This window comes from Phoenix dactylifera, chromosome 16 (assembly GCF_051530095.1).
Source record: "Phoenix dactylifera cultivar Ajwa chromosome 16, Ajwa_hap1_PhDact_Kaust_v1.1, whole genome shotgun sequence".
Lineage (NCBI taxonomy): Eukaryota > Viridiplantae > Streptophyta > Magnoliopsida > Arecales > Arecaceae > Phoenix > Phoenix dactylifera.
The window spans coordinates 13,714,170-13,726,788 of NC_143205.1; the positions used below are offsets into that span (position 1 = coordinate 13,714,170).

Here is a 12,619-nt window from a genome sequence, read left to right on the forward strand (position 1 = left end):
TCCATAGACTCTTTCGTCAAGCATTAATTCTTGGATGGACACTTAAATGGCTTAAAGTTCAGTCAAGGTATCCCAATATCCACTCTCAACTTGATCGCATGGTAAGACAGGCCATGAGTCTAAGTTCAATCCAACTGGACCTGAGACGAGGAGAATGGAACTCAAAACTGGACTATCCGAACCTCTTTTCCCCTTCTTTCTGACTCTCGAGCCAAAGTCGTAACCCAAACCCAATTTATAAAATTGTTTCAGTCTAACGGAGAGGCGTCGCAATGCATGCTAACTCTCTCTTATCAGTTAACAGCAAAAAGGAAATGCCCTAAAAATCTCTGGGAGCGCTTGTTCTCTCCGCCCCCAATCCCCGACGCCTTCCCCCGCCACCCCTCTCGAGACACCTCACTGACGCTGCCGCCGACGACAGCGGCAGCAGCCAAGCCTCCTCCTCCTCCTCCTCTTGTCGGTAGCAGCGGTGGTAACTCCTCTAGCTCTCTCACACACACACACTCTCTCTCTCTCCTGCCAGCCACATCTCTGGCCCCAAAGCCTACACTTCCCCCACCTCCAATCAACGCCTACTGGTTGGGCAGCGACCGTGTTAATATGAAGTTTTTGGAACAATTTAGAAAATTATTATTTGTTACTCATTTAATCAAAGTTTAACTCTTGCAAATGTGATGTAATGTGTATAGTTCTTTCTTATGCGTTTCTTTTTCATCATTGTTTGCTAGGTTTTGTAATACATGATTTGTGGGATATGTATTGCATTTGTTTTGCTTGGGACCTGAGACTATTTATCTGTCGTCTGAGGAAAGGAATTGTTCCTAACTCAACTTTATTTACACTAGTTATAATGCATGTAAAAATACACGTGGTTGTTAAAAAATATAGATTTTATAAAGTTGATATAAATTCTAAATTCCAAAAAAAATCTGAAAAAATTAATTTATCGTTTTTTTGTGTGTGTTAAACTGGGTTTTATCTTAATATTAGCGCGCCCGTTTCTATAATATTTTGCAAGTTTTAAGATTTTAAGGTTAATATCTTGTTAGAATTGTTATAGAAAATATCTTAAGTCCATGGATGTTAGAATCTTTTCTTTTATAAAAGTCTTGCATATTTTAGACTTTTTAAAGAAAAATCTAATTAAAATTATTATAGGAACATTTGGAATCTTTGAGAGTCATCTGATTAGGATTAATTTTGAAATTTAAAGATTGGGAAACTGAGTCATATTTATGTAGTTTAATTAATTTAATTGAGGATTAGAGATAAGGATTAGAAATTTTGCCAATGAGTACTATGCATTTTTCTAACATCTATCTATTTTTGTATTTTTCACTTCATTTTAATTTTTAATATGTTTCTAGTTCAATCAATCAACCTGGGTTTGGACTAGTGTGTTAGGTAAGATCGCCCTGGTCCAAATTGGGCTTAGCATTCAATTGCGAACCTAGGTCGAGCAGGGCCACATTGGGTTGGCAACTAGGGTTTAGGTTGGCAACTAGGTGTGCAACTAATCACTTCCAACTAGCCTATGTATTTCATGAGGTCAATCATTTTCATATTTTTAGTACATGCGAATTGTAACAAAAACATTGCATCTGGTCTGCACTGTGGGGTACCAAACAAAACTCTGTGCGATATGGCATGAGAGAATTGCTATGATTTATGGCAACAAACTCATATATACAGTGGGTTGTTGCATGAAGGCACAATTTCTTTATGACATGTGGTGTAATATAATTTTTTCTTATACTGCTTTAAAAGATAATTGAGACTTGCTTAACATGTTAGCACTTGATAAGCTGCTATCTATCAAGCTGATAAAGGCTCTTGGTCATTATATTGAGATATTCAGGAGAGGGTTATTTGCCTATCCCTGCATTGTATGACAAACATGTTAGCACTTCAGCACCTGGCTTGCTGTCCATTACATCATGTGTTAACTCATATGCTTCACGATAGACCTTTTTTATTTTTTTAAATACTTTTATGAGCACCCTGCTTTGGTTCTAGGGCACGGTTCAGGAGCGTAGAAGGTTGGACACTTCCGGGGTTCCATCTCCCCCCAAACTTGAGTGCAAATGGCTCACATGTGTTGTGGTCGAGATGCCCTTCGCCGCCTCCTTCGAGCCCAGACTTCCTCCTCCAATGCTGGCATCACCAATCCCATCCTCTTCGCCGGACAAGGCCTCAGATATCGGAAGCTGGAGGTCATCCTCACCACGGTGAGCAGCCACCTTGATTCGGCCATGGGATCCATCCGCTCCTCCTCCACCTACTGATGATCTCTATCTTTGCCTCTATTTCTCTTGTTGTTTGATTTGCTTTCAGACGGTTGACAAACTGGGGAAAGCTGGGGAGACGGTGAAGGTGGCCCCAGGGTATTTCCGCAACCACCTGATGCCCAAGCTGCTTGCCGTCCCAAACATAGACAAGTATGCCTTTCTTATCAGTGAACAGCGCAAGGTTAAAATCTTCAGCACCCCTTTTTATGCTTGCAGGTTTCATTTTAGCTTTCTTTGATGTGTATTGTTTTATGTCTTCTTTTCTTTTTCCCCTTTGTTTTTCAAAATTAAGGAATTGAATATTGAAGAGTGTTGTGTTATTTGCTGACTGGTCCATTTTGTGGCAACCTTCCGTCATTCAATGGATTTTATGAACCTTGGGAAGAGATTTCTGCAATAATGTGAGGCTTGTTTATAAGGATGAGATTCTTGATGAAATAAAACAAGCACAAGATGGAATGTTGCTGATTGTAGCATTACACAACAAGGCGCATGTTTGATTGCTAAACATTCCTAATAATGATTCAACTGAGTTTTTCATTGATTGGAATTGGTGATAGTTTCGATGTAATGATTTCTTGTTGTTGTCTTATATGGGTAGAAAGATATGAAGAATATATGAATTTTGTAGCAGTGCACCTACGAGAGAGCTCTAGTAACTAAGCATAGTCTGGATTTTTATATTCAATAAAAATTGTGAAACAAGTGTCTGGGCAACATTGTAAGGGAGTATTTGAAGCAGGTATATTACTCTTGGTAGAAGTTTCCTACCACTAGGATCCAGACACATGATGTTCTTGATGTTGTCCAGGTTTGATTGTAATGTTGAATTTGTTGTGTAAACATTATGGTACCTTTAGTTCCAACTTTGACCAGTATATTGTCATTTGATTAAAATTTTGTAATATTTCAGTTGCAAGAGCAACAAGGAAGAGTTTAATTTCAGAATAGTCATGACCTAGAGCTTGTTTTGTCCCTTATGATGTAGTATTGCCTCTAACATGCATATTGTTTGCAATCCATAATCATCGGCACAGGTACCACCGTACCAGTGATGGTTCTTGATGCAGTTTTCTAAAACCTTGAAGCAAACTTTTTCCCCCTTGGGCTTCTGATGCTTTTTACCTTTAATTGCTGGTTAATGCCCATCCCTCACTTAGATCTTTACTTGACTGTCTTTCAGAACCACCTGGGCTCTGTGTTCTTGCACATTTCTGTTTTCTTTTCCAGCTTCATCTCCAATAATGTTGATGAACTGATAATCCAGTCCTTTCAGGGGTGACAGGCCTAGGGTGCTTGCGCAGACTGAGTTCAATTGCAAATTTAATTTTCGCAACTACTTTAACTAAAAGTCTTATTAACTACTTATCACTGAAATCTTGTGAGATTGCTTCTGCATCTTCCAACTTCATCTGCAATAATCAACATGACGTAATAGAAGGATTACAATTTTCCTCATGTTAGCTTTTGAATCTCATGAATATAGTACATTGTTTGAACAGCTTTACCAACGTGAAGAAGCAGAAGCTGTGACAGAAGTTTCAAAGACTAGGGATGATGCAGTGCAAGATCAGGTGGGTGGTTTAAATCAGTGTTAGTTCTGCATTTCCTTAGCCTGTAATTAAATTACTATTTTAGATTATTTTCCAGGTGTTTCTTTCATTTCTTGTAAAACTTGTGCCATGTAACAGTTTATCTTATTTTAATTGTCTTGGCATAGACTTCATGTCTATGCTTTGGTATAGCATGTGCAATTGATGATTTACGTTTGATAATAGTTGTTATTTATTGCTCTGCTGCTACTAATTTTTTTCCTTTTGTTTTCACCATCAATATTTGCATAAGAGGTTTGTCAGATGCTGTTCTTTTCATTTTTTTAATTCCTTTTTCATGAGTTAGATATGAATCATATTTTAAGAACTTAGAAGGATAATAGTTTGATCCTACACATACTATGACTTTTAAAGGGTAAGTTCCATTAAAACGTTTTTGTTATTAGATAATTACTATTAGAATTAGTATCTCTGATATACTTCAAAACTAAACAAATTAATTTATTATTTTTTTTATGGTTATGTTCATGTTATTGTTTATAGGAATCCTCAGATTTGAGGGTTTGAGATATCCGGTAGTAGTAGTAGGAAGCATCTCTGTGGAATATTTTTGACATTTTGAGCGGCAACATGTCTCAGATTCAATCTGATGTGATGTGAACATAGCCTAGAATTTCATTTCAGGTTTGAGGTATGGCCGAAGAATATTGAACAATCTTTGGACATAGAGTTGATCTTATATTGAATTAACTATACAAACTATAGCAAGCAGTTAGGGTCAAGGGCATTTAGTGTTCTCAGTGAAGCTGCATCTGGATGTGCATTGATGAGTTGTCTCACTTAATGCTTTGAAAGTGCTTTTGTTTACCAAATCAACCAGATGATGTGATTGATCTTGTTGAAAATCCTATTATGATGATAATATAGAGGTATCTCTAAAGAGACGGCACCTCATGGTGCGGGCACACCAAAAAATGTTCTATTTGTTGATACAATAAGGTACTGGGGGGGCCTATTACTACTAGTACCTTACCAATACATTACAGTAGAGTTGGTACGGACTAGCATTCACCAACTCTTAAATCCTTGTACAATAGTTATCGAATCATGTGGCCTTTAGAGGAAGTTTAAATATTATCTGATTATCCTTATTTCTAGATCTTTTCTGTGGTTTGGCTATCATTTCAAAAGTGTTAAGTGTTGGCTCCAATTTTTGTTTTAAAAGTATGCCAAGGACTAGTATTGCGGTATCTCAGTTGTGATAGAACTGTATTTATGGCTTCTTATTTTAGTTTGTTGTGTTAGTGATGTGTAACATTTTTTTTTTGCCCTACAAGGCATTTGATTAAAATGACTACATATGCTTATTTCTTCTTGTACGAACTTACCCTACTTTTTTTTGCATCAAGGTACGAAATCATGGTCCCCTGCATCATTGGGATATGATCAATTTTTAGTTGTTTTCTAGTTTTAGAGGGTGCATGAAGTGCCAATTTCACCTTTCATTACAAATGTTGATGCATTTTACCTTTCTTATGCTAGGGTGCTAACCTGTTGATTTTTTTTTTGGCTTATTTCTTTTGAACGGCAAAAGGAGGATAAAATGAAAGAATATCAGACAGCAGCAAAACACCTTGATAATGCTCTCCTGGTATGTATTTTGGTCGTAGTTTGCACTTTTTCCTCTGTATTATGAGTTGCAGCATGTACCATGTGATTTTAATTTCTAGTGACATCCTTGCTATGTAACAATATTCAGCATGGCCCTTTATGTAAATGACCAAGCTGTATCCTTTCAATATGGATCTAGTTTCAAGTATCAACCTTATGGCCCATGAAAGCTTGAGTATGGTTCATGACCAGCTCAACCCAACATCAACTCTCTGTTACAGTATGTTGCTAGCCAAGGATTCACTGGGGAATAAAAAAAGCCTTCAATGAAGCCTATGGGGCCAGGCTGCAGGTAGAAGCATATAATTGTTCCATGAAATTTTGCACCCTAGCAATTACAGTTAACAAGCCAGTGTGAGATTCAGTTTGCTAAACTTCTTATCATATTGTTATTGAGTTTCTCACAATGATCTGCTGTATTTTAAAAAGTAGCTACAGTATGCAGGCAATCAAGGAAGTGCATAGTGCATATGAGTTGCGTAGGCTACATATGCTGGTGCATATGCGCTCTTATTTTTTAACTACTATTTTTTAACTATTTAAAATAAATATAATATATTAAGTACAATAAAAAAACAATAGTAATGATAATATTTTTTTTATGGATGGATAATAGCAATACTGAAACTGACTAACAAATAATAATTAGTGCTTATTATTTAGTATCTAATACACAATATCAATAATTATAACATAATCAGTATTTTGTCACTATTAATACTAGGGGCCCACTTGAAACTCATATCAGCCTAACCATAAGCTTGAACCCGCTTCACCTAGTTCGCCTACATCGGCGGGATGCTAGCTCTAGAATGCTAAGTGGGGGCTCACATATGCTGCCGTACAATACTAAGCAGGCTCATATGTAGTCGTGACGATATACAATACCACATATAGGCAATATGGTGTGGTCAGGGGACCACATACACATGTCAAGTGCATGTGCGGCAATATGCACCACATTTTAAAATATTGATGCTATGCATTTGTTACCATGTTGATGAGGATAATTTTGCTTTTATGGATTTTGCTAGCTTGATGCCACTTTGATGCACTTCCCTCTTGCAATCAAGATTAGAAGTTTAGGATTTAATTTATGATTTGGATTGAATGTACATTGTATGTTTTATTGAATTTCTATAGTAGATTATGTTAGATTCTTATTCCAATTAGTAGAATCCTAGGCAAGGTTCTCCGAACCGTATTGGCGGTCATATTGGTTGGTGATCCGTTCACTATGGTACGGGTTCGTACTATGCCGTTTCGGCATGTATGGCAACATGGAGAGTCAGAGAGGGAGGGGGAGAGGGAGGAAGAGGGAGGGAGAGAGAAGTGGGGGAAGGGAGAGGGAGCTGCCGAAAGAGAGAGGGAGGGGGAGAGGGGGAGGAAGAGAGAGGGAGAGGCTTATGCGGCTGTCGAGGAGTTCTTATTTTAATTGTAGACAAGGAGCGAAGAGAAGTCTTTCTTGAGCTCAGTGCAGAGGATAAGGGGAGGTCTTGCTCGGCGTTTTGCTTGGGGTGGTTCATCCGCCTTGTCCTCCTTCATCGCCAGCACCACCAGCTGCAACTAAAATGTTGCGATACTCACCGCCTTCGCCACTGCCCCGTTCTCCGCTCCCTCCACCATGATCAACCCTTAAAAAGAAACAAAGCCCTTGCAAAAACCCATACCTTAAGAGAGAAACGAGAGAGAGCGAGGGCGGAGAGAGCCTCGAAGGCTCTCAAATCGTTGAACCACCAGGGCATGTGGGGGTTATTAAACCGAACCGAACATGGGCGAGGATTATTAACTTGAACCGAACATCATCCAAAAACAGCAACCAAAAAAAAAAGAATCAAAAGCACCTTGTGAACTGTCTGTCTTGGCGTCGGTTCGGTATGGGCCAAACTGTATGGTTTGGATCAGTTTGGCAATCACTGAACGTAAGCAATATATAGAACAGATTGGATGTGGAACTTTTTCTGAATATTTCTATTCTTAGATCATTATACCCATTATAGAACCCTAATAATCATGACCAAAGGGCTTGTCCACCTCTCCAAATAGTGAAAATCTCAGTTTCTTATCAAGAAGAGAAAGCAATTGGATGGAAACTTAACCTAAGGCTGAGGAGATAAATAAAGAATTTGTTGTAGTTGTTGTTCTGGTCATTGAATGATTCCCCTCATGCTTTAAGTGAGGAGAAATCTGCATCCCTTTATCTTTCTTAATTTTCAGACTAGTTGAATATATCCTATCTTAATTAATGGGATCCTCATTTAAGGTGTGAGCTATATTCCTTCTTCAATATTTTTAAGTGGATGGTCTTCTCAACTTGTTATTGGGTACGTACTAGAGATAAGATCCACAATGTTGGTAATAATGATTCAAGGAACTTCTTAATGAAGTGATGAACCAATTAACATATTGTTGCTGATTTTAATTTTCATCATTTTTATTGAGAATTTTCACTGGATGGAGATGCTATTAGTTGGCCAGACATGTTTGTTCTTATTTAAAGTTTGTGTAATATGAGTTACCATGTCTTCCTACTCTTTATTGTTGCTTTCTGATCAAAATGTGAAATAATGTTAAATTGTACCTTTCTAGCCACTGTGAATCAAAGGATCTTGAAAAATTAATAGAATGTCTTTGTTACTCCATTAAAATCTTAATCCATTTGGCATAATTTTGGGCTCTAGCTAATTGTCTGGTCTGGTTCGTGATGGCAAACAATTAAGTTTTTGTGGAGATCATGCAAAATGATTAAGCCTTCCTAAAATGGGACAGGCATTACATTATTTTTGTCTGGTGCATGTGCTAACATTTGTGTGATCACATGCATAATACACATTCATGTATTTTTTTCTAGATGGCAAGCTTTGATTTAAACTATTTTGTGGAAAATCATAAAAAGAATGTGAGGACAGAATCATCTTTGGGAGATGTGAAGTTGCTAGTTTTAATTCATTTCTATGCTTATCATATGTGAGAATATGTGAGAAAGAGATTGCCATTTATTAGAAGTCCAAATATGTTCCTTAAATTATTTTCACCTAGTTAACTTTAAATGCATGCGCATGTGAAGAGATGCTCCGCCCACTTGGCTGGTTGATTCATCAAACATAATTTTCTCCTTGTTAACTTTAATTGATTCATTTAGAATCCCAGGCGTTAACTGACCTGTCTATGCTAAAAGCTTCAGTTTGACTTTAGCCTTCATTAAACATTATTTTCAATATTGCTAGATATGTTATTTGACTATTGCAAACATAATTATAGGTTTTGAGAAGGTTCATCAAGGTTGACACTGAACTGCGTACACCTGTGACAAAGGAGGAACTTGTGGCTGAGGTAAACCTACTTCCCTTGACACTTTTGGCATTTGCGTTTACACAATTTCTGTTTGCGGGAGAAGCATAAAGTTGTTACCAGGTAACTTGGCTTCACTTTTCCATTAAAGCTGTTTTGATCTTCTTGCCCTTCAGATCCTAGAAGCCGGTGCGAAACTATAAACTTATAGCTGAATGACGTGTGCTGAAATAAAGTTGTTCTTAATTGTTTTTAGTCATATTGAATTTTCATATGCTGTACAAATGCTCAGAGCCTTTTGTATCTTCCTGTATGTCCCATTTCATTCCGTGTGCGACTATGAGATAAGCAAGATAAAAACAAGATGTTGAATTTCAAATTCCTATGCTTGTTAGAATGATGAACATGTCAGTTCATGCTACTCAGATAAGGGCTACTTTTTCAGTTGTGATAAACTCTTTGGTTCAAGCATTTATATTTCTGTCCCTTGTACATGATATGTATTTATGAAAAAGCTGTTGTCAAATTATAGCTAGTTTGTTGTCAAACAATTTTTCAGAAAACCCTGCTCACATTAGATGCATTTTATTAATCTAAAAAAACCCTGATCATGTGAATCATGCAAGATTTGAAAAATAATTGCTAGACCATGAATTGGGTTCTTTCTAGTAATTATTTGATTATATTATTTTTTAGGGTTTTTTGCATGGATATCCTTCTAAATATCAAATTTTGCGTGAATACCCTTCTAAAATTGATATTTGCATGTATACCCTCGTAAAATACTTATTTTGCTATTCTACCCTTTTTTATTTTTATTTTTGCATATATACCCATGCCATCTAACGCCGTTAAAAAATTAACGGTTTCAAATTAAAATGACTAAAATATCCTTAATGGGTAGGCATGCAAATAGAAATTTATATAAGGGTATACAAGCAAATAGTAACTTTACAAGGATATTCATGCAATTTTCTATATTTAGAAGGATATATACACAAAAAAAATCGTAGAAGATGGAAAGAATTTAGATACATTAATTAATGTGATAGCCTTTATAATCCTTTATAACAGTCAACATCAACTAACCAGCTATTTTGTCTTCCAAAGTAGTACTTAAGTCTTGTAGAATTCTTAACCTTCTTAAAATATCCTCCAAATTTTACCTTTAATTTGAATAGTTATTGCTCCATTTAAGAACCTGTACATTGAATAAATAAATATACACGATATAAATTGTAAGAGAGAGTGCTTATCAACCAAACCTATCCTAACAAAATAAAAGAAAAAAAAAATATACAGCCATATTATGTTTCAACAATCAATCAAAAATGGGTGATATTTCGTTTTTCTTACCTTCAAATAAAGTATATGATATGTGGTTAGAAACCAAAAAATAAAATTTTAATATAGGTTCACAGTGAAAAATAGAAATGAAATAAATCTAATCTAATTAATCTCCCACCGGAATGGTTCTGATGACTCGTTCGACAAGGATCATCAAAAAAAAAAATTACTATGCGGGGGGGGGGGGGGGGGGGGGGGGGGTGGGAAGCCCGCGGGGAAGCCGGGCGGGAAGCCCGCGGGGGGTGGGGGGGGGTTGTGGTGGAGGTGAAGAAGAGTAAGGATGGTAATGTCATTTCAAATTTTAATTTTATTTTTAATTAATATAAATATGATTTTTTTATCACCGTTAGAACAACTGTTATATTAGGGATATTTATGCAATAACAGGGTTTTACGAGGGTATACATGCAAATATCAATTTTGAAAGGGTATTCATGCAAAATCTGATATTTAGAAGGGTATCCATGCAAAAAACCCTATTTTTTATTTTAAAAATTGATTGTGCCTGAACTCTCTCTCTCTCTCTCTCTCTTGCCTTGCTTTTTTTTTTCCCAAATAAATTTGATCATGCTGCAGTTGTTCTAAAGATTTTCCTTCTCAGGTGGCGAGACAGCTTTGTGTTCATATCCACCCAGATAATCTGCACCTACCGTCACCACTCCAATCATTGGGGGAGTATGAGGTGCCCCTCCGCCTACCAAGAGAGATTCCACGGCCTGAGGGAAGGCTTCAGTGGACTCTAAATGTTAAGATCAGGAGAAAATGAATCAGCAGGAGAGCTGCTTCCATATTGCGATCTCTCAAATTGTCCAACATACAAACCTGCTAAGTAAATTCATTGGTTAAGTGTATTAGCATGCAATTTGATAGCTTCAGCTGTAGGTTGATGTTATCAACCCTCACTCGACTTTCAGCTGCAGTGAAGGTGGGAGTGGTAATCATAGAGAACATCTTAAAAAGTGGGGTTTGATGAGATTGGCAAACAAATATATGGCACCTATATAATGAAGCTGCGGAATTTTCTTCAAATATGTTGCTGCTGTCAAGGGATCTGAAGTTTTATCAATCAGATTGTTTGTTTCATTATGAGTTGATCTTCTTTTTTTTTATGAAAAAGGAAAGAAAAAGAATACAGCAAGGAACTATCCTTTTTCTTTTCACTTATTTTTCTGCCAGAATCAAATTCCTTCTCCAAAAACTGCGGTCATACCATGTAGCAATGCATGCAATAATTGTTTCATCCAAGTTGAGAATCTTGAAATTAATCTACTTTTGTACTCATTGCATAATCTAAAAATTTATTTCAGGATTGCATGGAAGAATTTTATGAATAAATATTAGTGGTTTTTCAAATTTCGGGTCCGAGCAGTAGGTTCAGATGGAGATTCAGGATGAAATTTGGGGAACTGATCAATTTTACATGACAATTTTTTTTTTTTTTTTTGAAGCTTGATGTGCACTGAGACTCTATTTGTTGTTCACTATTAAATTTAAAGCTAGATATGATTGAACAGTATAATGCAGGTATTAAGCTCATGGTGCAGCTATCACTTGGGATGTTAAGCAGGGGTTAGCAAAGACAATAGGGATATACAAGTTCTTTATTGCCAAATGGAGCCATTTTGGCTTTTAAGACGTTTACCTGTTAGTTTTTGTTTCCTTTTTTTTATGCTAAAATTAGTTTTTGTTTCCTCCAATTGCAAATGAATCAAAGCAGTTAAAAAAAATGGAATTACTGAACTAGCTATAGTTTGGAAACATCTTTTGAAAAGAGAATATAAAATACATCGGCACAAATAGGTTAGGTTGAGTCGAATCGGGCTAGTTTGAATCGACTTTTTGAAAATTCAAACTGAATATGAATCGACCAAGATTAAGTTGAATTTAAGAAAAAAATCGATATAAACCAAAGTGAAAAGACCAATTTGTGTTGCGCTTGCGGTTTGACCGATTTTTCGTGCACAATTGTGTTGGAGGGAACAATAATGGCCATGCTACCTAAAGAAGGCACGGGTAGATATATGTCACCATGTTATACCTTCTAAGCCTAATTGTTTGCACACTAAAATGAGATCATTACTCGTCAGCTCACATGTTATATGCTACCTAACAAAAAAGGGATTGTATGTTCAAATTCTGTTGGTATATGTCACCCCGTTATACCTTTAAAGCCTAAGTGTTTGCACGCTGGAATCAGCTCATTACTTGTAAACTCGCATGTAAAATGCTATAATGGCCATTAGAATCTATCTCAAACCTCAAACCAAGTGCTATTGTACTTCTTGCGTGGATGAGCTAGGTAACCAAGTTTGGACCCTTCGGTTGCCTAAAAACTTGAAACATTTTATGGACATCAATGAGATGGATCACTTCAAAGAACAAATTGTGGAGTGGTAGTAGTTGATAAGTCACAATAATCTCATTAATATATCATTAGCTGGGTTCATAAAATACAAAGTCTAAATGTCT

The 12,619-nt window shown here is 36.5% G+C and overlaps 1 protein-coding gene across 2 annotated transcripts; it reads left to right on the top strand.

The window, feature by feature from the left end:
- Positions 1-219: 219 nt before the first annotated feature.
- On the top strand, positions 220-11,447 carry LOC103721801 (Ribosomal protein L9/RNase H1). Of its 2 annotated transcripts, none has more exons than XM_008812143.5 (7): positions 220-472; positions 2,017-2,228; positions 2,335-2,469; positions 3,791-3,862; positions 5,436-5,492; positions 8,774-8,845; positions 10,752-11,447. In XM_008812143.5, exons 2-7 carry the CDS (start codon positions 2,085-2,087, stop codon positions 10,914-10,916), a joined length of 645 nt encoding a protein of 214 aa, XP_008810365.1. In that variant the 5' UTR covers positions 220-472; positions 2,017-2,084; the 3' UTR covers positions 10,917-11,447. The 2 variants fall into 2 exon arrangements, with proteins under 2 accessions (XP_008810365.1, XP_088568626.1); XM_088712500.2 differs by having other exon boundaries at positions 8,774-8,926; positions 10,752-10,913.
- The last annotated feature ends 1,172 nt before the right edge of the window (positions 11,448-12,619 follow it).